Source organism: Xyrauchen texanus, chromosome 36, assembly GCF_025860055.1.
Source record: "Xyrauchen texanus isolate HMW12.3.18 chromosome 36, RBS_HiC_50CHRs, whole genome shotgun sequence".
Classification (NCBI taxonomy): Eukaryota; Metazoa; Chordata; class Actinopteri; order Cypriniformes; family Catostomidae; genus Xyrauchen; species Xyrauchen texanus.
The window spans coordinates 18,739,508-18,766,523 of record NC_068311.1 but is presented as its reverse complement, the minus strand read 5'-3'; the positions used below and the strand labels follow the sequence as shown (position 1 = coordinate 18,766,523).

The 27,016-nt window shown below is 39.2% G+C and overlaps 1 protein-coding gene across 1 annotated transcript in view; it reads left to right on the top strand.

Moving 5' to 3' along the window:
• Positions 1–27,016, top strand: part of LOC127629734 (rho guanine nucleotide exchange factor 12-like) — a 103,655-nt gene that overhangs the window by 31,741 nt on the left and 44,898 nt on the right. Inside the window, exon 3 of the mRNA XM_052106947.1 lies at positions 17,314–17,408. Within this exon, the coding sequence (XP_051962907.1) occupies positions 17,314–17,408 (95 nt within the window). The remainder of the gene's footprint in view (positions 1–17,313; positions 17,409–27,016) is intronic.

Here is a 27,016-nt window from a genome sequence, read left to right as displayed (position 1 = left end):
GCTGCGCTTTTTCATTTTAAACATCTTTTAAGCATTTTATATATACATGTGTGTGTGTGTGTGTGTGTGTATATATATATATATATATATATATATATTATGTTGTAATAATGTTTAAGGTAAAGCAAATTAAAATTATTTTATATTGATATTTGTGGTATAGAATAAATTATATTATTGCTAAATTACTGCTTTAAATTATTAGTTCACGTACAGTAAATAATATGGCATATTCAAACGTATTAACTTATTAATTTAAATCGTTACTGTATTCAGTAAGACCTTTCATGGAGAGACAGGGGACCATTCATCCCGTTAGATCTTCAATGGTGATCTTGTTCATGTAAGAGCACCGTTAGATAATTTTTGGCCTCAGTGGTGGCACTTTGGAAATTAAAAACAATAATTTGCAATCGGAGTTTGTGCGATTCTTTAAAATTTTAAATCTTCTAATACCAGCTGCGTGGCAAATGGGTCTTATTAGAGCAGATGCGATAACAATGACGGTAATTCCTGAAATATGCTATTCATGCCATATTCTTTATGTTGGCTACACCTCCAAAACACATTTAGAACAGTTAAGCTGAATTACTTTATTGCTATTTTGTACAAAGCAAATTCACTTTGGTCTAATTATTAACATGACAAAACAAAACTGTTATTAGATTTTTAATAAATTGTACAAAGAAATCGAGCAATGAGACAAACTCTCCCATTACTATGACTGCTGTCGCTCACTGCGGGTTTACACTGTTTGAGATCTGCGTTTCTACGCGAGCTCAATGACGCTCCGCACAAAGCTCTCATTTAAAGCAAAGCTGTCTAATCAGCATAATAAATCAATTATTTACACCTCGTCTGTGCCTTGATTAGAACGGGAGTGATTTAGTTTTGTCGTGTTGCAGTGTATTTATTATCTACATTCAAAGCGAGCGGTGCAATATGCAATGAATCCAAAATAATTACAAAGTGCTTTTTGCTCTTGTTCTGCAGCTTCTTTTTGAGTGTCAGGTGATGTTTCTTCAGTATTATTTTCATGTACCACGTGAACAAAGCTAGAACTTAAAGCAAGCATCTGGGCGCTCAGATGGTTTAGAACTTGCACATTAGGATCATTTGTCATTACAGATAGGACAGAGTTTAGTCCTCTGTCCTAAGTTGCTCTGATTGGTTAAAAAAACATTGTAAATGGAAACCAATGACGTAAAAGAAGCAGACTTAAATTGAATGCTGTAATTGTCCGTTTTCACAATTACATATCCGTGGCAGCCGTTATCGTAATCGTGATTAGTTTTCCGATTAATTGTGCAGCCCTACATCAGATACCAGTGGTTTAATAAATGTCTTTTGAAGCAATACAGTTGGTTTTGGGTAAGATAAGACCAAAATATAGCTTACACTTCCTAGTGCTAGACACATTCATAGAGCGCTAGATGGCGCTATTGGAAGTGTAATCGAGTTTGAAATAGCAACTACTTACTCAGACCAAACTTATGTTTTCCTTGTCAATGTGGTCTAGTAAAAGAAGAAAAAAACAGGATCTGAGGCGATTTAATATATGAACTTGAAGCCCACTCGGCTGGAACAGAAGTTGCGGGCATGCATAAATAGCCATTGGTGTGTGAGTGTAATCGTGTGTGAGTGTAAATGGGACACCATGTAAAGCACTTTGGTTACCTCTAAGGTTAATAAAATGCACTATATAAGTGCAAACCATTTCCATTTCCAAAGTAGTAGGGGTGTGCAGTGGAGTCATTATTAGGGCCCAAGCCTTGAAAAGGCGAAGGCCCTATTGTTTTCGTTAGGATTAATATTATTATTTTTCTTACGACTATTGGGGCACTTTTGGGGCTCTTAACGTGCTCGAAAACTCTTGAAACTTTGCACACGGGTCAGAACCCGCGGCCATTAGGGCCGGGCTGAATCTGGTACCGGGGCGTGGCAGGGGGGCTCGACAGCGCCCCCTGGAACGGGGTCCGAAAACTTGGTCCATAAATCAAACACGCTTGCATGTAATAATATGAAACTCGGTACACATATAGATCTCATCGTTTCATATATCCTTCATACTTTTACTTTTTAACCCAGCCCAACAGGAAATCGTCTATTTAGGGTTGTTTGGAAAACGCATGCAATGGAATTTGAAATACTCCTCCTAGAGAATTCCACCAATCGCCACGAAACTCGGTCAGCATGAAGTCAAGACATTGAGGATGAAAAATTGCCGGCGGATCTTTGGTATCTCGAACGGTTTGGCCTTGGTGAGGAAACAAAATGATGGTGTGAAAAGAGAAACAGGAAGTGTGTTATAACTTCTGCATACATTAATTGATCTCGATGAAACTTCAGCAGTGTGTTCGCTGTAACAGGCCGATCGCATGGATGTGACTGTTGTAAGTCAAAGTTTTAGCGCCACCAACTGGCAGAAGGAAGTGTGTCACTTTCAAAATGCTTTGAAATCACCCTCTTATTTTTACCCGATTTACTTAAAACTTTTGGTGTGTAATGTAAACACACGGCAGATGTAGACATGTGAAAGGATTATTGATATCTTAGATACTGTTGCCGCGGCAACGCTTCAAACTTGAATATTCTTTTTTGATGCTTTTGAGACTCTTAGCATACTTGAAATTGCATGAAACTCGACAGACACATCACATTTATTAGCCAGTAGACATGTGCAAAGTTTCAGAAACTGGCGTGGTGCAGGGGCTCAGTAGCGCCACCTTTTGACAAAAGTGAGGGGGTTGGTTTTATACTTTGACCCACAGTCACAAAACTCAGTAATTATATTGTTCTCATCGAGCCGGACAACTTTCTAATTTACAGTCATTAGCTCAGACCAACAGAAAGTCAGATATTTTGGTTTGAATGTGGATGTTTTGGAGAATTTTCTCTGCCTCCCCCACTGACCCTACGTGTCTGTGGGGAGGGGGATGATTTGGCTGTTGAGTGAGAATGCTTTTATTTTTGTTTTTCAAGGTTTTGGGGCCCTTAACGTGCTCAAACTCTTGAAACTTTGCACACGGGTCAGAACCTGCGGCCGTCAGGGCCGGGCCGAAGATGGTACCCGGGCGTGGCAGGGGGGCTCGACAGCGCCCCCTGGAATGGGATTCGAACACTTGTCCATATATCAAACATGCTTGCATATAATAATATGAAACTCGGTACACTTGTAGATCTCATCGGGCCGAACAACTTTCGTGCTCTACGTTTTACGCCAGCCCAACAGGAAGTCGGCTATTATGGGTTGTTTGGAAACACATGCTCTGGAATTATATATATTCCTCCTAGAGAATAAATCCAATTGCCACCAAACTCGGTCGGCATGAAGTCAAGACGTTGAGGATGCTACATTCCAGACGGATTTTTGATATCTCGAACGGTTTGGCCGTGGCGAGGAAATTGATTTAGGACTAAAAAAGGACACATAAAGTGTGTTATAACTTAGTTCTATCTATAGTTACAAAACTCGGCGTGTATATTGTTCTCGTCGAGCCGAACAACTTTCTAATTTACAGTCATTAGCTCCGACCAACAGAAAGTCAGATATTGTGGTTTGAATGTGGATTTCTTGGAATTTTTCTCTCTCTGTCTCTCTCTGACAGACAGATGTCCCCTGCCATTCTCTGTGTGTGTGTGTGTGTGTGTGTGTGTGTGGCGGGGAGGGGGAGGGAGCCGGACAACTTTCCAATTTACAGTCATTAGCTCAGACCAACAGAAAGTCAGATATTTTGGTTTGAATGTGGAACACATTGCAAATGAATCTCTGACGCTCCAAAAAGCACATAAAGGGAGCATAAAAGCAAGGAAGTGTGTTATAACTTCTGCATACATTAACTGATCTCTATGAAACTTCAGCAGTGTGTTCGCCGGAAGAGGACGATCGCATGGATGTGACTATTGTGAGTCAAAGTTATAGCGCCACCAACTGGCAGAAGGAAGTGTGTCACTTTCAAAATGCTTTGAAATCACCCTCTTATGTCTCATGTGAGCAAACAGAGCAACAGAAAGTCAGATATTTTGGTTTGAATGTGGAACACATTGCAAATGAACTTTGAAGCTCCAAAAAGCACATAAAGGGTGCATAAAAGCAAGGAAGTGTGTTATAACTTCTGCGTACATTAACTGATCTCGATGAAACTTCAGCGGTGCGTAAATTATAATTACATTCATAAACCTGTACAAAGACCTCCAGATAAATAATGGCCTTCTGGATTAACACGTTTAACATTTTTCATTTTAGGTATCAGAAGGGTGCTCGCGCATACTTTGTGGTTGATATGTGCCCTCGATGAGCACTTTTGCAGAGCCCGCACTGATGCGAGCTCTACAGGACGCGTCTTCTCGACGGTCAAAGCGAGGTTACGTTATTGCCCATCGTGCACAGCGACCCTAAAGGCACAGGGGTGGCGGTGCCACCGGGGCTTGGGCCCGAAATCGCTGCTCGCAGCTATATTCTGTATTTGTTTCTGTACCTGTTCATATCACAAAATTATCTGTATCTGTTTCTATTCAGATAGAACCTGGTGTGGGCGGGGCTTAAACTGGGAGTGCTACAAAACTAAATGAAATGCCCATTTTTAAGTATTACTCTTACATTTATAGTTTCTATTAATAAAATATGCCTTGTATGCACCTTTTCATAATAATAGCTTAATAATACATATTTATTAATATAAAAATTATGTAACAAATATTATTTTATTATTTTTGTTTCTTATCAGGTGAAGCTGAATTTATAGGCTACATTAACTGTGGAAAATGTTGTGGTTTCTCCTGGTATTTCAGATATTAATATCTGCATGAAATGTCTGTGCATGTATACCAACATTATTCCAGAGGCAAGAGGTGTCCAGCAAAATGTGAAATGTCAAGCACACATTTTGCAGTGAATAATAAATACAAATTAAAAAAATTTAATGAAATTAAAATAAAATCAATATCGCCTACTAACAGGTGAAAGTCATGTAAGTCTATCAGGATTTTTTATGATAGGACACTGTAAATGTAACATTATTATTACTTAAATAACAAAGCACCTATCCAGAGTTCAAGAACACTTAACATTTTCAAATTTAGCACAGTTTAAAGATGGAGCATGTTTCAGTTTCTTTGTTTTACATAAGGAGGAATATTCCTAATAGATGAATTATCTATGGAGCATTGAAACCTTTATGGAACATTTTAACTTTTTTCGTAATAAAGTCTTAACCAGTTAAATACCGTAATCTCTGATGTGAATATTAATATGGACAGATCACGAGCTCTGACTTGTCATCATCACTTCAGGTCAGGAATTTAACATCGCACTCAGGTTTAGGCTATAAATATATACATGAGAATCACATGTGAATCGTATGATACATTAACAGACATTTCAAGAAGTGGAAAATATACATGATGTCGTATCTTAGTTAATGTTACACTTGATAAGCTCCAGACACGCAAAATTAACAGAGACCGCAAATGGAGACAAGACCACACCCATCGGATCTGAAATCACAACGTGCACATTTTCTTGCATAAGGTTTACACTTATGAAAGAAATTGAAATTGAAAAATATTGGCTGCACAGGAGGGTTGCAACTAACGATTATTTTGATAATCGATTAATCTAATGATTGTTGGAACGATTATTCAGCGATTATTGCAACGATTATTCATTCACTCTTAACCGATTATTCTGCTTGTGTCCTGACTTAAAAGGTTGTATTAAACGTGCTTACTAACTATAAAGAGGAAAAAAAAGTATCTTTTAAAAATATCTCTAAAAGACATTCACTGAATTAAAGTGGGAAAAAATATTTTTTAAAGTTTAATTCAGTAAAGAAATTCACTGCAAAAAAAATCCTGTTGTTATCAAGTGTGTTTGTCTTGTTTTCCATTTAAGAATGTCTAGAAATCCTTAAAACAAGATAAGAAGCAACATATAATATATTTAGACTTGCTTTAAGAGAATTTAAGTGTATTTTGTATATAGTGTATTTCTTTAATTGGTTATACATCTGCGAGTGCAGTAAAGACAAAATATACTTATATTCAAGATGTATTCTCTAAAAGCAAGTATAATTATCTTATATGGTGCTGCTCAGGTGAATGCATCTTTTTTTTTAAAGGATTTTTAGATATTTTAAAATATTTGTATTTTTAATATTATATTCAACATTCTCAGATTCATTCTCTTCTGCAGTATAGTTGCTTAAAAAAAGTACATTGTTTTAAGAGTTTTACATATTTTAATTGGGAAAACGAGCCAAAACAAAAACAAATCAAAAATATATTTTGTTACAGTGTATAATGGGGTGAAGACTACCCACTGTCACCTTTCTGTTCACTTCAATCCATCTTTAACTCACAAAAAAACAAACTCTCTCGTGTTAATAAAGCTGCGTATTGGCAATTTTGTCATGATAAGAAATGCACAGTGACATATATTATGATTCAATAAGTCGTGATCCATTACATTATATTCTAGCTGCATTAAGCTTACGCGCCCAAGGGATCAGTGTCCCCGCGACAGAGTGTGCATCAGCTGGGTGCAGTTTCAGTCTCTCCCCCTTTGATCGGGACAATCGCGCAACTCAGAGAAGAGATGCCAGCACACAAAAAAATGCCAGTTTCAGGGTAGTTATTTGCATGATCTTTAGAACTTTAATAAAGTTATAACGCATTAAATATAATTGCAGTAAAGATGCAAGGTCAGGGTGTTTCCTTTAAAAGCACTCGAATTTAAGAGCTCCAAATTCACTTATTCGACAACGAGAGTGCTTCTGTATTTACTTTGTATTTTTGCATTATAATTCCCTCATACTTTGCAATCTACATCACCTGAAGTTGTTTGGAAGGTTTAGAGTGCATCTGGACTGTGAGTTGTGTAATTCTTCCTCTCCTCAGTCAGGTGTGAGCTGCTGTGCTGCTCTCATCATTAGAGTTTAAAGGGATTTCATGTTACATTAAATTAGATCAAACGACTATTCGACAATGAACTATCATTGTCGCTTCATCCTTTTGCTTTTTGGATAATCAGTCATACAAATATTTTTTATATTATTTGGAAGAATCCGTTATTCGTTTGTAAGTTATTATATCCTTGCCTTTCCGAATAAGGTATTCGGCATTGGGCTCATCCCTAATAAATGGTGACTTGTAAACAGGTAAAGCTTGAATTAACATTTGGCCTTCTTGTAGTATCACCTAAGGGAATATTTTCCCATACTTTGCTCATTTTGGAGAAAACGTATTTCTCTTTACGCGCCGCATTACTATAGAATGCATGCGCTAACCGCCTGTGTATGCACGCACAGTTGTATGGAGTTTACTTTTACAGGCTTGCGTTCGAATGTATGCAGACGCTGAGATGGAAGATGGACTAAGGCTTTAGGCGCATAAATCATGTCACACCGTTTGTGCTACGGACATTAATGAAATCTTTAAATCTTTTGGCTTGTTAAGAAAAGGGGTGTTATTACTCTTCTAATTAATCATACATTTGTTTTCACCTGTTGGACAATAAAACTAGGAAAGATAAATATAAAGGAATCATATTTAGGGACCAGAATCTCACTTTTTTTTTTTTCAATGAGGAATTGGCAGACAGAATTTGCATGTCCCACCCCCGGACATACGGGTATAAAGGGAGGGAAATGTGTCTGTTCATTCAGGATTTTGCCTGAGGAGCTGATAATGAGGTTCGGCCATAACAGTGGCTCGGTTCAGCGACTTGGCCAGGAGGACACAACGTCTCATTCACTCCATCAGGGAATGGAGGTTACAACAGTAACCTAGATGTTCCCTGTCTGTCGCTCACTTCGACGTTGTGTCGAAGAAGCGACACTAGGTGTCCAATTTTAATCACGCCATGTGCTGATCCGTGTACGTGCGCTGCTGACACAGGTGCGGGCAGGCAGTTGCGTGCCAAAAACGACAGGCCGTGTCAGACTGTATGTACCCTTCCCCAACGCCCCATAAGATCGTCATAACCACATTGTTACCGCATTACTGAGTTCTTCCGGCTCGGACCTGTGAAAACACGGAATGAAACCGACTCAACCCTGAGATTGTAAAATCATAAAGGTATTGGGTGTTGCCCAACCCGCTGCTCTGCATATGTCTGCTAATGAGGTGTCTTTGGCCACCTGAGGCCCGAGGGTGGCAGCACAATCGAGTCTTCCGCATCAGACGCCATAACACTCGCAGCGGCGAGCTCATCATCCAGCTCAGGGGGCTTAAGAGGATAGGCAGACTGGCCGTGAGACGAGCCGCTGTCACCCCAAGTCCGGGAGGAAGTCAACGAGTGTGTCGGGGGGCAGGTGGTTCGTGGGGATGTACCCGGCGAAACAGAGCCCGCTGCCATCGCCTCCATCGCCAGCCGGGTCGTCCTGAATCCCGTGGGAAGAAGCAACGCGAGGGGCGGCTGGAGTGACGTTCCTTTTTTGGGAAGGAAAGCTGCAACCGCAATGTTGCCATGGTAAGGTTCTCGCAGTGAGAACACGAACCATCCACAAACGCTGCCTTGTTGTTATCAAGGCCCAGACACACGAGGCAGTGCCTGTGACTGTCAGGAGCGGAGAGAACTCGACCGCATCCACGAACTACACAGGGGTTGAAGGGCATCTTTATTAAGATGCGTCCTGAAAAGGACGTTCAACGCCGCTGTGTATTGATCTTTTAGAGAATCAAACTTTTTTACAATAATCTCTTTTAGACAGCGCTGTCGAAGCGCCCAGGGGCAAAGCTGCAGAGAAGGAGAAAGCCGCTGATAAGTGCCGTAGATCCAACAGCATACGCTCTTAGAGATGAGGTGAACAGTTTTGTGAATTGCAGCTCGCTGCTCACACAACCAGTCGGCTCCAAAGAAAATTTCTGAATGAACAGACGCATTTCCCTCCCTTTATACCCGTATGTCCGGGGGCGGGACATGCAAATTCTGTCTGCCAATTTCTCATTGGCCTTCTCTCAAGTTCAGAGATGCGTGAGGCTCTCGAGATATCCCTAGTGTGTCTTCTTCTACACAACGTCGAATTGAGTGATAGACGGGGAAATATGATTACTGTGTAGAAATCTGTATGCTGAACTTGCAGAAAAAGGAAAACATGGCAAACAAGTCCTTGTTGCTCAGCCATATTGTTTTCCATCCATATTTTGCATTCAAGTGGATTCTGACAAACACACCTTTTTAGACTCAAGTAATTGGGGTGTCCCTCATGCAGGCTCCGTCTTTCCGTTATTACACAAGACCTGAATTGAGTAGAGAACCCACGCACCCCCCCCCCCCCCACCCCCCCCCAAATTCCTCTGCCCTTGCAGTTTTTGCACTTCATTTTACCCTTCCAGTCCAACTAATCCCCACGGTTTCCCAATCTTCTCTTCCCCTTCCATGTCCAGTAGTTAAGATGGCCACCGCTGCATCTGAAAGTACCCTTACATTACTATAGGGGTGGGCAGCATGACTAAAATCTTCAATCACAGCTTAAGCAAAACAGTAGCACACAATATACATTTTTTGTTGTTGTTGTTGGACATTTAACCCAAAAATAGGTTTTTATCTATTATATAACCATGTAGTAATGCCTATTTAAAAACAAATTTTTTTTAAGAAATACAAAATAAGTGTAAGGTACTTTATCTAAAAAAAAATATTTGGAACTTTATTGTGGAATAGATCAGAAGTCTACAATGAGTCCACAACAGCTGTGTTAAAGCAAAAGTCTCAAAGGGAATTCATTCTAAATTCTAAGTGGATGAGCTTCGACTGAAGTTGATATGCATATCAGTTCATTTCTATATTAATGCATAGGGCTGTAACACTATAATCTGTTTTGCAATGTATCATGGTTAAAAAAAATGGTGATTCATGTCGTAGAGACTGGGCGTTTTATTTTTTTATTTTTTTTTATTTTGTTTTATTTTGTTTTGTCTGTTCTCTCCTATACATATGACACGCAACGTCCTATGCCTATGTGGCGTGAACAGAGTCGCTTCATAGCACACTAGCAGCTGCTGCCAAAAAGGTGTTGAATAATGAGTGCGGCTGAAACTGACGTGGAAATGGAGGATGCCCCATCCTCTTAAGTCAGATGTATGGCAACATTTTGGTTTTCCTGTTACGACGGCTTGACCAAAAGATTATGTACGTATGTAGGTATGTAAATACTGTAAAAGAACTATGAAGTACACATCTTCCAATATGTCCAATATGATGCTACATGTGCAACGTCACCACAACAACAAACTTCGTGAGCAGCATATGACAAAGAGAGTGATCAAAGGCCATCTTTGCAAAGTAGTTTTACAGTCCCGTTGTCACATTAATGTGCAAGAGCGCAAAAAATAATTAGTTGCATGAGGCCATTTTCTGTGGTCGGCAATAACGGATTCTGCCTAATTTCTTTCAAGACTATTTATGTTTTACCTTGTGAAGTTTAGTTGAATTGTTACTTTAGTAGTTCTATTAAGAAGTTAAGGATGCACATTTCTATATTCCATATTTTCCATATTAAAGCTAGTTTAGTTTTTTGTGACGGCCCAATTCTGTTTGTAATTTACAGAGAAGTAAATGTAAACTTTGACTAGTGTTAGTGTTTATTTTTCCAAAAGAAACTGTTTGACAATTGTTTATTTTTACATATCAAGTTAATTTATGTCTGGCATTTATATTAGGGCCAAGCTGTCATTACTTAATATTCCTATTACTGCAATTTTGATTGCAAAATATACAAATAAGAAAACATGTTTAACATTGTTGATGTTTCAGGAAATAAATGCATTGTTTTCATTTCAGTATTCTTTTTTCAAAATATTTAAAGTCGTACCGAATCGGGAGCTTAATATATCGTTACACCCCCATTAATGCAGTTACTTTCTTGGCAACCATAAACAATGTACAGTTACACCTTTTCTAATACAACAGACTCGAACTGCATGGCGTGTCAAAACTAAATCACTCCCAATATAATCAATGAAGCCAGGTTTTTAGCCCACTGTAGATATACTGCCATATAAACAATATACTGTATACTGTAATGCCATCCATCAAACTGGCCTGATTCTGTGTATGCGATACCAGTGATGCATTCACATCTTTGACAAATGAAAAAAGTTCTATTTATTAACATTTTTATGCAATGCCATTACTCTAAAGTATGTTTATAAGCCCATGTATTCCTGCATGTACCATCAGATTCATTGGGGAGTGAACAACAAATGTAAAAGGTACATTTATTAGCCGTTTTTTTTGGATTTACTTTTCCAAGAGTCCTCTTTAGCATGTGGTTTTTAGCTGAGCAGACCATGGAACTTTTTACAGCCACTTTCATAAATGGCCAATTCAGCTCACTCAAACTGCTCTCAAAAGGAGCAGAGCAGTTTGAGCTCTTATACAAGCTTAAACACTGTCCTACACCACAGCCCCATCTTACAGATTGAAGCACCACACGATTGTTTTTAGTTGGTTAATTTTAAGAGGTTTCAGTCTCTTGTGATTTGTGATCTTAAGTCTCCTTAATTTACTGTGTTGAAATTTCACTCCGTTTTACTTGGCTCTTTGGAATACTTGATTCTGATAGGTCAATTGAATCATTCGGCAGTCAAATATTTTTGTAAATGTCCATTATGCTGTTTATTTGACCATTGTCACTGACAACAAATCTACTAAACTCTGCTGGTTAATGCTGGTTAATGTTTCTTGTATCACTATTTTACATAATCAAATGATTAAACAGAAATCAATATTTAGGTTAAATGATTTTATTTATTAAGTTTGTAAGTAGCCTGATAATGTACAGTCAGCTGGTCATTGCAAAAAACAAAAAAACTTCAGGGTGATTCAAAACCACTTTACTTTGTGTCAGTGTGCTGAACAGCCTGTCAGGTTTTTTTTATGAGCATCTGACTGTACATTTTATATTTCATATACTTTCATGTAAATATTTTAATTCAAAATATAATTTAGATTTTCATTTGACAGGTAAATTAAAATCTACGGTAAATATGGAAGTTATACCTGCTATGGAGAGTGAAAAGGATTACATTCTGTTTTGCCTCTACCAGAATTCAAGGTTAACACTATTAATACAATTTTAATTGGGAAAAAGTCAGTGATTGACAGCTGTTCTCTCATTAGATTTATCTAGTTTACCAGCAGTGATGTTTTGCCCTGCATAATCTACCAGCCTAGTTAGTTAGTTAAAAAGTTAGTTAAGCATTAACAAGATTATTTTTTGTGTTCTGAGACACACCACACTTCCGCAGCCTGAATCAGCTTTTGCGGCATGACATTTCGCTTGAGCCACTGTCAAAGTAAATTCAATTACATTCATCCCGTGCTCCAAACACGCCTCCCATCCAAACACGCGTAGCTGTGTTTTGTGGAAGTTTTGCGTACACAGGAACGTAGAGGGTTGACCAGGCAATATTTGTAATATGGAAACTATAAATGTACTAGTCACATTTAAAATGGGCTTTTCATTTACTTTTGACGCACTCACGGTTAATGCCCCGCCCACATTATTATGTTGGTTATACCCGAATACAGATAATTTAGCCATTCCAACAGATACAGACACGGATACAGATAGCAGCTTTTCTGCACACCACAACAAGTAACCCAGCTGTCATGTGTATTCATAGTCCCATGACATGATGCAAGTACTCTAGTACTTATGTATGTACACATGCTCATTCCTATTTGGTAGTCTCACCCATGCTGAAATCTCATTGTTCCAAAATTCTGCTTCACATAGTTATTGGGTGTGATTTTGGGCATTTATTTTTCAGCAAGGACAGAAAAAATGTTACCTTTATGCTGGAAACTAGTCACTGGGCTTAGTTAGAAAAAGGTGTCGTGCTTAAGACCAACCAGCTGCATGTGTGTCAATGTTGATTACCACAATAATGCATTTAGATTTTTCCCTCCTTTTCTTAAAAAAAGGTAAAAATCAAGGTTACAGTGAGGCACTTACAGTGTAAGTGAATAGGGCCAATGATTTTAGGCTTTGAAAGCAGAAATGTGATGCTCATAATTTTATTAAAAAAAAAAATACATTCAATTCTTCTGTTAAAACTTGTGTGTTTTTTAAATGTTAAGTTGTTTTAATTTGTCTTTTTTATGGTAATTTTTAGGTTTTACAGCATTACGTCATCATGTCAATAATATCATAACAACAATATAATGCCAATGTTGCTGACTTTTATACAGTATGAAAATGGCAGCCTTTGTATTTCAGTTAACCACAAGCCGTACATCTGCATTGTGTAAAATATTAGTTACAACCCCTTCACTCGCTCACTTTTGGTTTCCCTAAAAAGCTAATATGTAAGGCTATTTTTTCTTCAAGGTATGTTTAAGCTACAGACTTCATACATCCTCCAGAGAGAAGGGGTCTATGTGCAGAACATGAGCTCAGGTGAGGGAAATGGCAGCAGGCTGTTAGTGTGTACAGTGGCCCACAGTTAGATGCAATGAAACAGGCCTACAAAGGGCTTCTGCGACATCTGTGTTTGAAACTTATAATTGCAAGCAATTTGTGGAAGAATACATTACGTCAGTCGTGTTCTGGCACTGCTCATCTGGTGGAAGGATCTCCCAATTTGAGCTTACCTGGACATCGCCTATGTGTGACTGGAGCCAGAGTCATAATGTGCTTTTTTCATGTTGATATTATGTTATGCGATTAAACATTTGAAACAGAAATATTACTTGCCTTGATGAAGATAAACAACACTCTTATTTACATATTTGAATTAATTTACACTTAAATTGCTTTTCTGACTCTATACTCAAAGCACTTTTAAATAGAGCACAGGGGACTCTCCTCAGCCACTACCAGTATATCTTAATAGGATTATTCAAGTGTTTTATCTACTATTAATGTTTAAATTATACTACAATTTTCAAATTAAGGTGATACGAGTTTAATAGAAGACTATTATTTTTTGTCAATTACTACAATAGCATGTCTATGTTAAATAACACTGTAAACCTAAAACAAGGGTGATGGGGATAAAATATACTTACAAAAAAAAAAAAAAGCTTAGATATGCAATATAATAATTACTAGAAGTCAGTTTCAGAAGTCATCCATATTAAACATGTCACAGTGACTTCGACGAACAACGTAGATACATCGTAATCGGTTAACACACGAGTAATGTTCAGTTCATGAAAGCATGACAAGCAATATAAGCTTCAACCACCCTACCAGAAAACATATCCAAGAATTATAGCTGGTAAACAACACGAACATCCATCTAGACTGCAACGATGCTTTCCTGAACTGTGTGAGTGTTACTTAACTGAGCTGAACAGTGTAGATAGTTTCTCCAGCAAGAACATGAGACAGCCGGCTCTTCATTCCTGTGCACGGACATAATGCCACAAGGATAAATGTCATAAGCCAGCTATTTTGTGCCAAATCGAACCCGACACCTAAAAATACAATAAATGTTTATTGTCTTACCGTAGTGAATTGGAATGGATGAAGGTAAGGACATTCTTTTGAACACCAATTGGTTATGTACTCAATCAATAATGTCAATTTCTTCATTTTTAACCAGGAAATCTTACATAGTGCTGCTTTAAGTTACAAAGTATTACAGAATTGTATTATAATTTCTCATCAGAATAAAGTTATTTAATTCACAATATAAATTCTCAAAGTTCAAATAATAAAGAGATTCTCATATAGCTTTCTCCAAATGGAAAGTTCATAAATATATAAACCTTCAAAAATATTGGGCTACATTCTGTCTGATCAGGTATTGGACAAGCAATAGAACTGAAGAGAACTTGTCCTGAAAAAGTATGGGAAATTTTACACCTTAGCACAAGAAAGTATTTAAACCCTGGAATTACCTGCATGTATGTATACATTTTTTCTTAAAATCTGGTTTGATCATTAGTTACAATAATGACCAAACACAATCTGTTTGAAGAAATAACAAAAAAAATATTGTATTGTGCTTGTACATATTGAATGATGTCAAAAAAAAAAAGTTTGCAAACCCAAGATCCAATTATTGAAATGAGACTGGAGGTGTGGGTTAGAGCTACTTTGATTTTTATAAAAAGCACTCAAACATTTTGAGTTTGCTATTTACAAGAAGCATGTGAACCAGGCCTCTGATCAATAATTTTTGTTTTGCATAAAGCTGGAAAGGATTACAAAGTTATCTTGCAGAGCTTGAAAATTAATCTGTACACAGTTATAGATAAATTGTCTATAAATGGAGACGATTTAGTACTATGGCTACTCTCTCTAGAAGTGGCCGTTCTGCCAAGATCGAAGGGCACACCGCAGAATGCTCAATGAGGTAAAAAGAACCTTAGAGTGCCAGCTAAAGACTTAAAGGAATCATTAGTTAAAGTCTCTGTTCTTGAGTCTACTTTACATGAAACATTAAACAGGTGTGGTATCCATGGCAGGACACCACACAGGAATCCGCTGCTGAAGTTTGCCAAAGAACACCTTGACACTCCATAATGCTACTGGGAAAATGTTTTGTGGACTGTTAAAACTAAGGTTGAATTGTTTGGGAAGAACACACAGCACTACGTACGGCATAAAAAATATAATCTCAAAGGTGAAATATGGTGGAGGTAGCATCATGGTTTTGGGCTTTGCTGCTGCTGGGCTTGGAACGCTTGCCATCATCGAGGGAAACATTAATTCCCAAGTTTATCAAGATATCCTGCAGGATAATTTTAGGGTGGCTGTATGCCAGCTGAAGCGCTGTAAAGTTGGGTGATGCAGCAGGACAATGACCCTAAACGTTGAATTAAATCTACTACAGAATGGCTTCAAAAAACAAAACTCCACCTTGTGTGGTGGCCCAGTCAGAGCCCAGTCCTTAGCCCAATAGAGATGCTGTTGAATGACCTTGAGAGCTCTTCAAAGCAGACATCTTAAGAATATGGCTGAGCTGAAGCAGTTCTGTAATGAATGTTGTGCAGGTCTAATCCGCAGCCACCAGAAATGCTTGGTTTAGGTTATTGCTGCCAAATTGGTTCGAGCAGTTATTAAATCCAAGGGTTTACTTAATTTGTCCACAGCACTGTGAATGTTTCATGGGATGTGTTCAATAAAGACATTAAATATTATAATTGTTTTTGTGTTGTTGGCTTAAGCAGATTGTGTTTGATTGACTATACTTGTGGCTTTGAAAATGAAATCACATTTTATGACTAATGCGGAAAACCAGCTAATTCCAACAGGTTCACATACTTTTCTTGCCACTGTGTATATATTTTGTAGATATTTGTTTGTCATCATTATAATAATCACATTTTAACTTTTTACTTCAATCAACTAATATTATATTGTGAAATCGTATATATAACAGTGATATGAACTGTCACTGTTTGAAATAATGTGTACAATTAACAAGTATTTACATTACAATTTTAGTGTTTTGTTTTAATTGTTTTTAGACAAATGAAGGAAAAATCGTACTGTTTCTCAGTGTTCCAGTTCAGCTAATATTAATGAGAGAGGAGTCTGTCGGTTGACTGTAAAGAACAGATCAGATATTAAAAGATACATTATTTAATGAAAGTGGAGTGCGTAGATCTCAACTTTGATTGACACACATAACATGAGAGAAATGTTCTGTTTTAAACTCAAGCACTTTTTGACAAAACTAGGTGATTTTACAGGTATTCCATTGCTTAAATTTCTAAAACCTTAATTCAGGCATCTTTTTTCAACCCTGTAAACACTGAAGAAAAAAGTGACAGAGATTTTGATGTTTGATGGATAATTAAATGTATCACATGGACCGAAAACAATGTTGCAAATTTTGAAATGATTGAGTTTTGCCTCGATGTGGTTCATCATTTATTTTGGTTCACAATATTTTAAAATTCAATGTATTTTCCCATTCCAACAAATTTTTGTGCGAAACATTTTATAAGTGCTTTAACAAAAACACAAGCATCACATTTCTGATTGTAAACCATCCAGGATGCACTGTCCCACAGACTTCCATAGTAAGTCTGTTACTGTAAATTGTTTTAGCTTAACCTGGAACATTCCTTTTATATATACACTTTTATTACACAATATTTACTCAAAATTCCAAGAAATTTTAAATAGAAAAGGTTAATTAGATGTTGACAAGGGTAATGGAAGATGGTACATTTTCAAACTGACACAAGGGGGAACTACTATTTCTGTTGAACCCGTTACAAGCCAAAATTACCCTGGCCGATATTCAGGTCCATCTCTATTCTGAATTTTTACAGATTATGTATTTTATGCTATGTGCTCATTGCATGATGTAAACTTGTCATTGATTTCTCATCCGTGTTTCTAGAACCAGTAGCATTCTCAGCCGTGACCATCCACCTGACAAGAGGCCCAAAAGTGATAAGCTGCCCGGAACTCCAACACATGAATTTGACACTACAGGTAAATGACATCAGCCATATTAACACACTCTGCTTTTTTATTTTGTCTTTTACACGCTTGTTTTATGTACTCACACAAAATAGTTGTGCTTAGTTGAACTAAAGTGTGTGTGTGTGTGTGTGTGTGTGTGTGTGTGTGTGTGTGTGTGTGTGTGTGTGTGTGTGTGTGTGTGTACTGAAGCACACTATTCTTCTTAAATGGAAATGACTCTGATATGGAAATAGTTTCCTCCACTCACAGAACAGATGGAAGGCTGTTCCTGTCCACTAACTGCAGTGGAATGGCTTAATCAGCCGCTTGATTCATTCTTTTGACCATAAACGATGCACATGTTCCTGGCCCCCGGTTTGGCAGTTGAAAGACATTGTCAGTGTGTTCTTCTTTTGAGATCGGCCTCTGTTTTTCCTCTTCAATGTTGGTGAGAGTAGAGAAGGAAAAGCAGCGTGAAGCACAGCCGTTGATGTGAAGTTTATGGTGAAAAACAATGTGATAATCATATTGATTCGAATCTGATTAATTGTTTGGACGGGGAGCTGTTTTCTGTTTGATTGAAAGACCAGTTTACATGGCTGGTCACTGGCTGTATGTATGAATACATGACAGAATTTCATCAGGAGTCTTTCTAAGGAATTCTGAGCCATTCTGTTCTCTAAAGCAGCTTCCAAGTTTGCTTACTGTAAGGTGTACTCTGTAAGTTTTTGCTTACGTTTAAGGGTCGATATGGCAGTCGTCGTGGGACTTCTATTGACACCAAGCAATATAAATGTAGTGAAAGTGTCCAATAATAGCGAGTTACTGAAAATTTGTTTTAGTATTTGGCTGATCATGCAATTTTAACATGTCTTTCAACATGAGGATCTGTAAAATAATATACCTTTAATTAGGCTACCTTTTTTCCATGACTGGAATCTTCATCTCATGCGCATAGTTTTAAACATATTTTTTAAGTTTATTCATTGCTTTATGCTTAACTTTTTAGTGAGGGAAAAAATTACTGAGTTGCACCCTTTTGTTTTTTTCTTCCTAACATAACTGTCTCACTTTTACATGTGATTTAGATAGAGAAGTGGTGAATGGAGATGAGGATGTGTTTTGTTTGTTTATTTCTGATATTCTTCTAGTGTTGGGTTTGTCTCCTCACGCATGACTAATCATTCCTTACCACAGTGTGGTGTGCAGTGTACTCCCAATTCTAGGAGTGTCTGAGAAGTGTGGCTCTTTTGCTTGATAACATATCAGTCTTTATTTCTTACAAGCAGCACAAAAGGAAATATTAGGCAGAATGTGAGGATCAGTCACCATTCCCTCTCATTGCATTTTTTTCCTCATATAATGAAAGTGAAATTTGACTGAGGTTGTCATTCTGCCTCAAATCTCTTTTTGTGGTCCACAGAAGAGATAGTCAAATGAGATAGGAACAACAATAAACTCGTTTGAAAAACAATGAAGGTAAGCTGAAGTGGGAAAACATGACCCAAGCTGTCCATGTGCGCAGTATCAGAATCATGAATTCAGTAATGTAAATCGAACCAGATTCTAAAGGCCTTTTTCAGTTCTGTTAAAAAAACATATTTTAATAAAATACGGAAAATAAAATGTATTTTTGTATCTTATTAATCCAAGAAATAATGGAAGATTGATCGGTTATCAAAAGGCTCATTGGTTGCATCCATAAAATTTGTGTTGCACACTAGCCTATACTGTCGCCATAGTACTATATTGTCATATATCATAATACCGGCGATATCACTTTGTTTTTCCGTAATTACAGTTTTATGTCCATACATGCTTATAAAGCGAGACTGTGAAGGACTTCACAGCAGGAGGGAAGGAGGACACAGGGAACCGGTTTTCTCCACGCACAGGTAAGGCTTTTAACTGACAGCTTTCTGGGCTTACAGTTTCACAATAAATCAACTTCACAATTACTCGTTAGCTTCACGCTTAGACTTCAGTTTCACAACAATACTTGCTTCACGGCAGGACTCTTGTTCCCAGACACACACACACACACACACACTCTCTCTCTCTCTCTCTCTCTCTCTCTCTCTCTCTCTCTCTCCCTCTCCCCCTCTGCTGGTGGCGTGGTTGCTTACATGCAGCTCTCCCCATGCTCACTGGAATTAGAGATGGGTGTTCGACATAATGTAGCTCAGATGTAAGTGCCCTTACCACTTTCTCTTTCTCCGGACCAATGCTCAGTCACGTTCCCACTGCCAAATATCCCCAATGCCCGACTCAGGCTGAGGAGCCATCCGGACTGTCTACCACTCCCCCAGCCATTTCTGTAAAGGAAATCTGCACCCCTGGTCTGTGGACCACCTTGAATTTAAAGGGCAGCAGAGCCAGATACCACTGGGTGATCCACGTATTGGTATCCTTCATGCGGTGGAGCCATTGGAATGGGGCGTGATTTGAGCAGAGGGTGAAGGCCCGTCCCAGCAGGTAGTACCGGAGAGTGAGGATCGCCCACTTGATGGCGAGACACTTCTTTTCCACGGTGTTGTACTTATTCTCCCTCAGCGAGAGCTTGCGGCTAATGTACAGTACCGGGCGCTCTTACACCTCCACCACCTGTGAGAGTACGGCCCCCAGCCCTCTGTCTGAAGCATCCCTCTGCAATACAAAAGGGAGAGAGAAATTAGGGGACGCACCTGCCCATGGCTCAAGTGGAACCCCAGATACCTTACCTCCACCTCCCCAATCTCGCACTTCTTGGGGTTTGCTGTGAGCCTCACCCATCGCAGCGACCTCAGAACCGGCCTCATATGCTGCATTGGCGTAAGCCAAATGCGGTCTGAGGATTTGGTCCCTGAGGCAATGAAACGTGGTCTGAGCCCCAAACAAACCGAATGGAAGGGTCACAAATTGGTGTAATCCAAACAGTATGGAGAAGGCTGTTTTTTCATTAGAAATTGGTGTCAAGGGGATCTGCCAATAACCATTTGTCAAATTCAATGTCGAATAAAATTGAGCAGTGCCCAACCGATTGAGTAACTCATCAACGCGAGGCATTGGGTAGTCATCAAATTTAAACACAGATTGAGCATTTCATCCAATTCTTCTGTAACTATTTTCTTTTTGTGCTCTGTCTCGATGTGGTGCTGGATGAGGTTTGTACGACCCAGTAGAGGGGAAAACGTGTCTGCAAATTCCTGTTGCAACTTGGCATCCTCTGCGACTTGATACGATGAGAGGTAGTCTCCACAAGTGACCAGGGTGATATGATTGGGCTTTGTATTCACCTCCGGCCTGAGCTCCATCCTCTCCAGAACTACCGTCACAGTGACCGCCTCCCATCATTTGAGGAGGTTGTGGTGATATATTTGAAGTGCACCCCTCCATCGGTTCACTTTACCTCATAATCGAGATCCCCTACTCATCGTGTGACCTCAACGGTTCCTTGCCAATTGGCGAGTAATTTGGAGCCCGATGTAGAGAGTAATACAAGTACCTTATCTCCTGGTGCAAATTCTTGCAGCCAAGTTCATTCTTACTTGTTGAAGGTCCCTTGTCCCAACCTTTCCATATGACATAAAGCACGCTGCGTGGGTGCCGCCCATATAACAGCTTGAATGCGGAAAACCCTGTGGAGGCTTGCGTGACCTCTTGTACTATGAATAACAGGGGATTGAGCCATTTGTCCCAAGTTCTAGCATCTTTGTGCACAAACTTACAAATCATGTTTTTAAGGGTTTTATTAAATTGCTCCACCAGGCCATCTGTTTGCGGATTGTAAACACTTGTGCGAATTCATTTAAAGCCCAGTAATTCGTAAAGCTCACATAGTGTCCATGACATAAAAGTTGTGCCCTGATCAGTGAGAATTTCTTTCAGAATCCCCACCTGGGAGATTATTTTGAAGAGTGCCTCCGCAACACTATGTGCTGATATGCTGCGTAGAGGCACTACTTCAAGATATTGTGTTGCATTGTCCACTAGGACTAATACAAAGCGATGTGGGCGTGCTGACTGCTCTAATGGCCTGACGAGGTCCATGGCAATTCTCTCGAAGGGGACCATGATCAGCGGAAGGGGGCACGATGGCACTTTTGGGGTGGCCGGTGGATTCACCAGCTGACATTCGCGGCATGCAACACACCACCTGTGAGCATCGCCAGCAATAAAAACAGGCTATTAGTTGGTTCAGTGTTTTTTCTTTCCCCTAAGTGACCCGCCATTGGATTATAATGAGCTGCCTGGATCACCATTTCCCGCTGACTCCACAGTATTAAGAGCTGGGTTGTGTCTTCCTTTGTGTGTGCATCCTGCGTCACCCTATACAACCGCTCATTTATAATTGTGATATGAAAGTGCGACATTCAGCCAGAGTTGTTGACCATCGATCATTCTCACTTGGTTGAAGGTGTGCTTGAGGGTTTCGTTTCACGACTGCTCCAAAGAGAAATCCCCGGAGGATGGGAGGGGCCGGCCAACAACGGGAAGAGCCTGGCCGCCCGTTGGTCACACGGCCAGCCCCAGATCTCAGTGGTCCATTCAAAGTGCACTAGGAAAGCTTCTGGAAAGCATCTTCAAGAGCATGGGCAGGGGGCTGTGGTTGTCCGGGGTTGCGGCCCGGGCTTTGTCCTGGCTGAGGAGGCTCCGGATCGCATGCGGGTTCTCTGATTGAGCCCAAAGGATCTCGAAGAACCGGCGATCTTGATCTTGCCGGAGCTCAAGCAGGGATTGTTGGTGGGACTGGTGTAGGCCGGCGCTGGACTTGAGGATCTCTGCCAACGGGGAGGACTCCATGGGGCATACTTCTTCCAACTTGTTTTTTCCCAGATTTCGGCACCAGTGTAAGGGACTTCACAGCAGGATGGAAGTAGAACCACAGAGACGCTGATAAAAGAGCAAGACACAACGGCCGAATACCTCCACTCAAGGGGCCATTTACTGTGAATGCATACGTTAGACCATTGAATTGTATTCATCTGCACTGTGTTTTTTTAGATGTTGTGTCAATTTAATAGGACATTCAATCTTTAAAATGAGCTTTGAGTCACCCGCATTCTGTTTTATTCGTTAAGCTGCGTATTGGTCTGAATGGCCTGTAAGCAATCGCTAGTGCCGCTTGGCGCACATCCATAATTCGAATGCACATGTGCATTTCTCTTAAATTCGACAAGTATTCAAATTCCCCCAAAAAAATTCAGGTGAGCTATCCTCTGCTTATCAATTCCGGACCCACTCCAAAAGAGCCACACTGATCAATTTGTGCCATTTGCTTTTTTTTTAATTTTATTTTTTATTTTAGTCCTCTCTCTATCTGTAATACGTGTGTGTGTCCTGTGTTGTATCATGATGTTGTGTTGCTCAGATGTGCTGGTGCAGAAGAATGGATTTGTAGTGGCTGATGGGTGATCTCAATCTTGTTGTAAGATGTTTGTACTGTTGCTGTGTTTCTGGCTGTATTTTCCTCCTGAAGTGCTCTCTGACAAAGGGGTTTCTTAGGTTAAGTTTTTTTTTTGTTTACAACTGGCTTTTTTATATTACTTCCATACAGCATTTCCATTTTAAAAGTTTGTTTACACAATTGCCAATACAGTGAGCCTTTTTAAGTTGAGAGTGAATATGCACAGGGTTTACAGATGATTGTACTATATTAAACTGTATGCAATGCTGAATATAAGGTATAATAATGGTAAGTGTTCTGATATTTGAAAGTCCTACTGATAATGCCACGTTTAATGCCACGTCTGTTTTCACTAGTACATTTTTACTATATCAAAAATATTTTTACTGGATAAGCATACACAATTGTTTTTAAAAGAATAGTTTAGAAACATGTAATCAGTGAAAATACTATATATAAAAAAAAAGAAAAATAGAATATTAAAATACTTAAATGTATGTGACGGTGTATAAGGATATGCGTCTACCATGATTATGTATTTTTCAGCTGGGCAGAATATTTATATTCTTGTGTCACTATTGCCCTCTTCTGGGCTGAAATTGTCAATTTCTCTGGATTCACCATTTATGTGTGTTTGAGAAAAATTGTATTCTATAAAGTACTGACAACATTATCTAAAATTCAAAATAAAAATATCATTTAGAGCATTTATTTGCAGAAAATGGCAACTGGTAAAAATTAAAAAAAATGCATTGTTTTCAGACCTTCAGAACTTCTCACAATAAGTTGCTGGAATTTTGGCCCATTTCTCCAGACAGTACTGGTGTAACTGAGTCAAGTTGGTAGGCCTCCTTGCATGCACATGCTTTTTCAGTTCTGCCCACACATTTTCTTCAGATTGAGGTCAGGGCTTTGTGATGGCCACTCCAATACCTTGACTTTGTTGTCCTTAAGCCTTTTTGCCACAACTTTGGTGGTATGCTTGGGATCATTGTCCATTTGGAAAACCCATTTGCGACCAAGCTTGTTTCATGGCTGATGTTTTGAGATTTTACTTCAATATATCTACATAATTTTCCTTCCTCATGATGCCATCTATTTTGTGAAGTGCACCAGTCCCTCCTGCAGCAAAGCACCCCCACAACATGATGCTGCCACCCCCATTCTTCACGGTTGGGATGGTGTTCTTCATCTGGCAAGCCTTACCCTTTTTTCTCCAAACATAATGATGGTCATTAAGGCCAAAAAGATCTTTGTCCCCATGTGCACTTGGAAACTGTGTCTGGCTTTTTTATGGTGGTTTTGGAACAGTGGCTTCTTCCTTGATGAGCAGCCTTTCAGGTTATGTCAATATAGTACTCGTTTTACTGTGGATATAGATACTTGTCTACCTGTTTCGTCCAGCATCTTCACAAGGTCCTTTGCTGTTGTTCTGGAATTTGCACTTTTCGCACCAAAATTCTTTCATTTCTATGAAAGTGTCCCCTTCCTGAGCGGTATGATGGCTTCGTGGTCCGATGGTGTTTATACTTGCATACTATTGTTTTTACAGATGAACGTGGTACCTTTGGGCATTTGGTAATTGCTCCTAAGGATAAAACAGACTTGTTGTGTTTTCCCTGCTCTTGGCTAATTTCATTGGAAAGTTATGCCTAGATGCTTAAAGGCACAGTTAACATAGTGTATGTAAACCTCTGACCCACTGAAATTGTGATCGTCAATTAAAAGTGAAACAATATGTCTGTAAACAATTGTTGGAAAATGACTTGTACTGATGAATGCAGCAGCGCTATGACTGGGACACTGACAGATTGGTTAACATTTAGCAAACAAAATCAGCTAACTTGTAGTGGTACATGCTTGTGTACTTGTTAAATTAACGTTTCTGTGCCTGGTGACATAGTCCTATAAACTGGGACCTATGTAACGTTAGATATTGTTTGGATGTATGGCTATACATCCTTTTATGGCTTTTAGCATAGCTAAATCGATGCTAAAAATGCTTAAAGGTTGACAGTAACTGATCAAGTTTATGGGGATGTTTTCTTGGCACACTTTAGGCCCCTTAGTGCCAATTGGGCATCGTTTAAATGCCACAGCCTACCTGAGCATTGTTTCTGACCATGTCCATCCCTTTATGGCCACCATGTACCCATCCTCTGATGGCTACTTCCAGCAGGATAATGCACCATGTCACAAAGCTCGAATCGTTTCAAATTGGTTTCTTGAACATGACAATGAGTTCACTGTACTAAAATGGCCCCCACAGTCACCAGATCTCAACCCAATAGAGCATCTTTGGGATGTGGTGGAACGGGAGCTTCGTGCCCTGGATGTGCATCCCACAAATCTCCATCAACTGCAAGATGCTATCCTATCAATATGGGCCAATATTTCTAAAGAATGCTTTCAGCACCTTGTTGAATCAATGCCACGTAAGAATTAAGGCAGTTCTGAAGGCTGAAAGGGGTCAAACACAGTATTAGTATGGTGTTCCTAATAATCCTTTAGGTGAGTGTGTGTGTGTGTATATATATGTGTATATATATATATATATATATATATACCAAACATTGTATAATATATTATTCATAAAATAAATGATTAGAAAATAATAATGCATATAATACATAATCAATACTCTTAGAGGCCATATATTGCCATAATTGTTCTTGTCTTGTTTTTCCAAAAGCATTAAAAACACTGATCTTTCTAAATCATAAAATTTCCTCACAAACTTTAAAGTCTCCCATCTGTTTTTATTTTTCTCTCTGTCTGTTTATGAAAAACATCAGAAGAGCACATGCTTGCATGAGCAGCTTAGAGGAAACATTAGGGCGCATGCGCACGCAGCGACTGGCAGTGAATGAGTGTTCGGCGTCCTCGTGTATGTTTGACAACGTTTTTTCCTTTGTTTTAACGTCTTAAAGTTTCGTTTTTGTTTTTTTTTATTGAAGGAGTGCTCTTAAAGTTTTAAACTTAGTCAAAATGGATGCTTTTTATCTTTTTGCTTTATGGCTTGTGATGTACTGGATGGCCGCCGGTAAAATGTACGGGGCTTTATGCCAAATTAGGACAACATATACAAGAGAGACATTGCTGCAGCTCAAGAACAAGAACAGTAACCCAGCTCGGGAAAACTTAATGCTGGATGTCCCAAATATTATCCGAAGGGATTACCAGGAAGCATGGGGCACAGTTAAGAAAAGGAAAAGGGGTAAACGAGGTGGCGTAAAAACTCGCCTGAAGAAACAGCGCTTCAACCGGGCCCCTTTGCCTTCGATGATTATGGGAAATGTACAATCACTTAGGAATAAAGTGGATGAGCTTCAAGGAAATGTCCGCTACCAAAAGGATTTCATGAATTGCTGTATTATGGCATTTACTGAAACATGGTTCACAGAGCGTGACCGGGACGCTGATTTGTGTATGGATGGATTCGGAGCCCCCTTTCGTTTGGATCGACTATCAGAGGTGACGGGGAAAACCCGAGGAGGAGGGGTATGTTTGTACGTCAATAAGCGGTATTGCTCATGTGTTACTGTCAGAGAGCATATTTGTACACCTGATGTAGAACTTTTATCGGTGTCCTTGAGACCGTTCTATCTACCTCGAGAGTTCCCTCAGATTTTTATTACAATTGTCTACATTCAACCGAAGGCGAACCCCGCATCGGCTACTAGTACAGTATTTGATGTTGTACAGAGGTTACAGTCAATCTCACCGGAGGCACCAAATTTAATTCTTGGGGATTTTAATCATGTATCCTTAAAACAGACTCTTAAAACTTTCCATCAGTATATCTCCTGTTCGACCAGACGGGGCAAGACTTTAGATCTGTGTTATGGATCGGTGAGAGGTGCATATAAATCTGTACCCTTGGCACCCTTGGGCTCGTCAGATCACAATTGTGTACATTTGCTGCCTACATATAAGACTGTTTTAAAAAGGGAGAAAACTGTGACCAAGGACATCAGAGTGTGGTCAGAAGATGCTGTGTCCTGTCTACAAGATTGTTATAGCTGCACAGACTGGAACATTTTTAAACAGGACTGTGGTGACGATTTGGACTCAGTGGTTGATGTTACATGTTCATATATGGCTTTTTGCAGGGACATGATAATTCCATGTAAAAAGGTAAAAATCTATTTGAACAATAAGCCCTGGGTTACTAAATCAGTAAAGTCCTGTTTACAAAGGAAAAAAATTGCATTTAAACACGGAACAACTATGGACTTACATGTGGCTACTA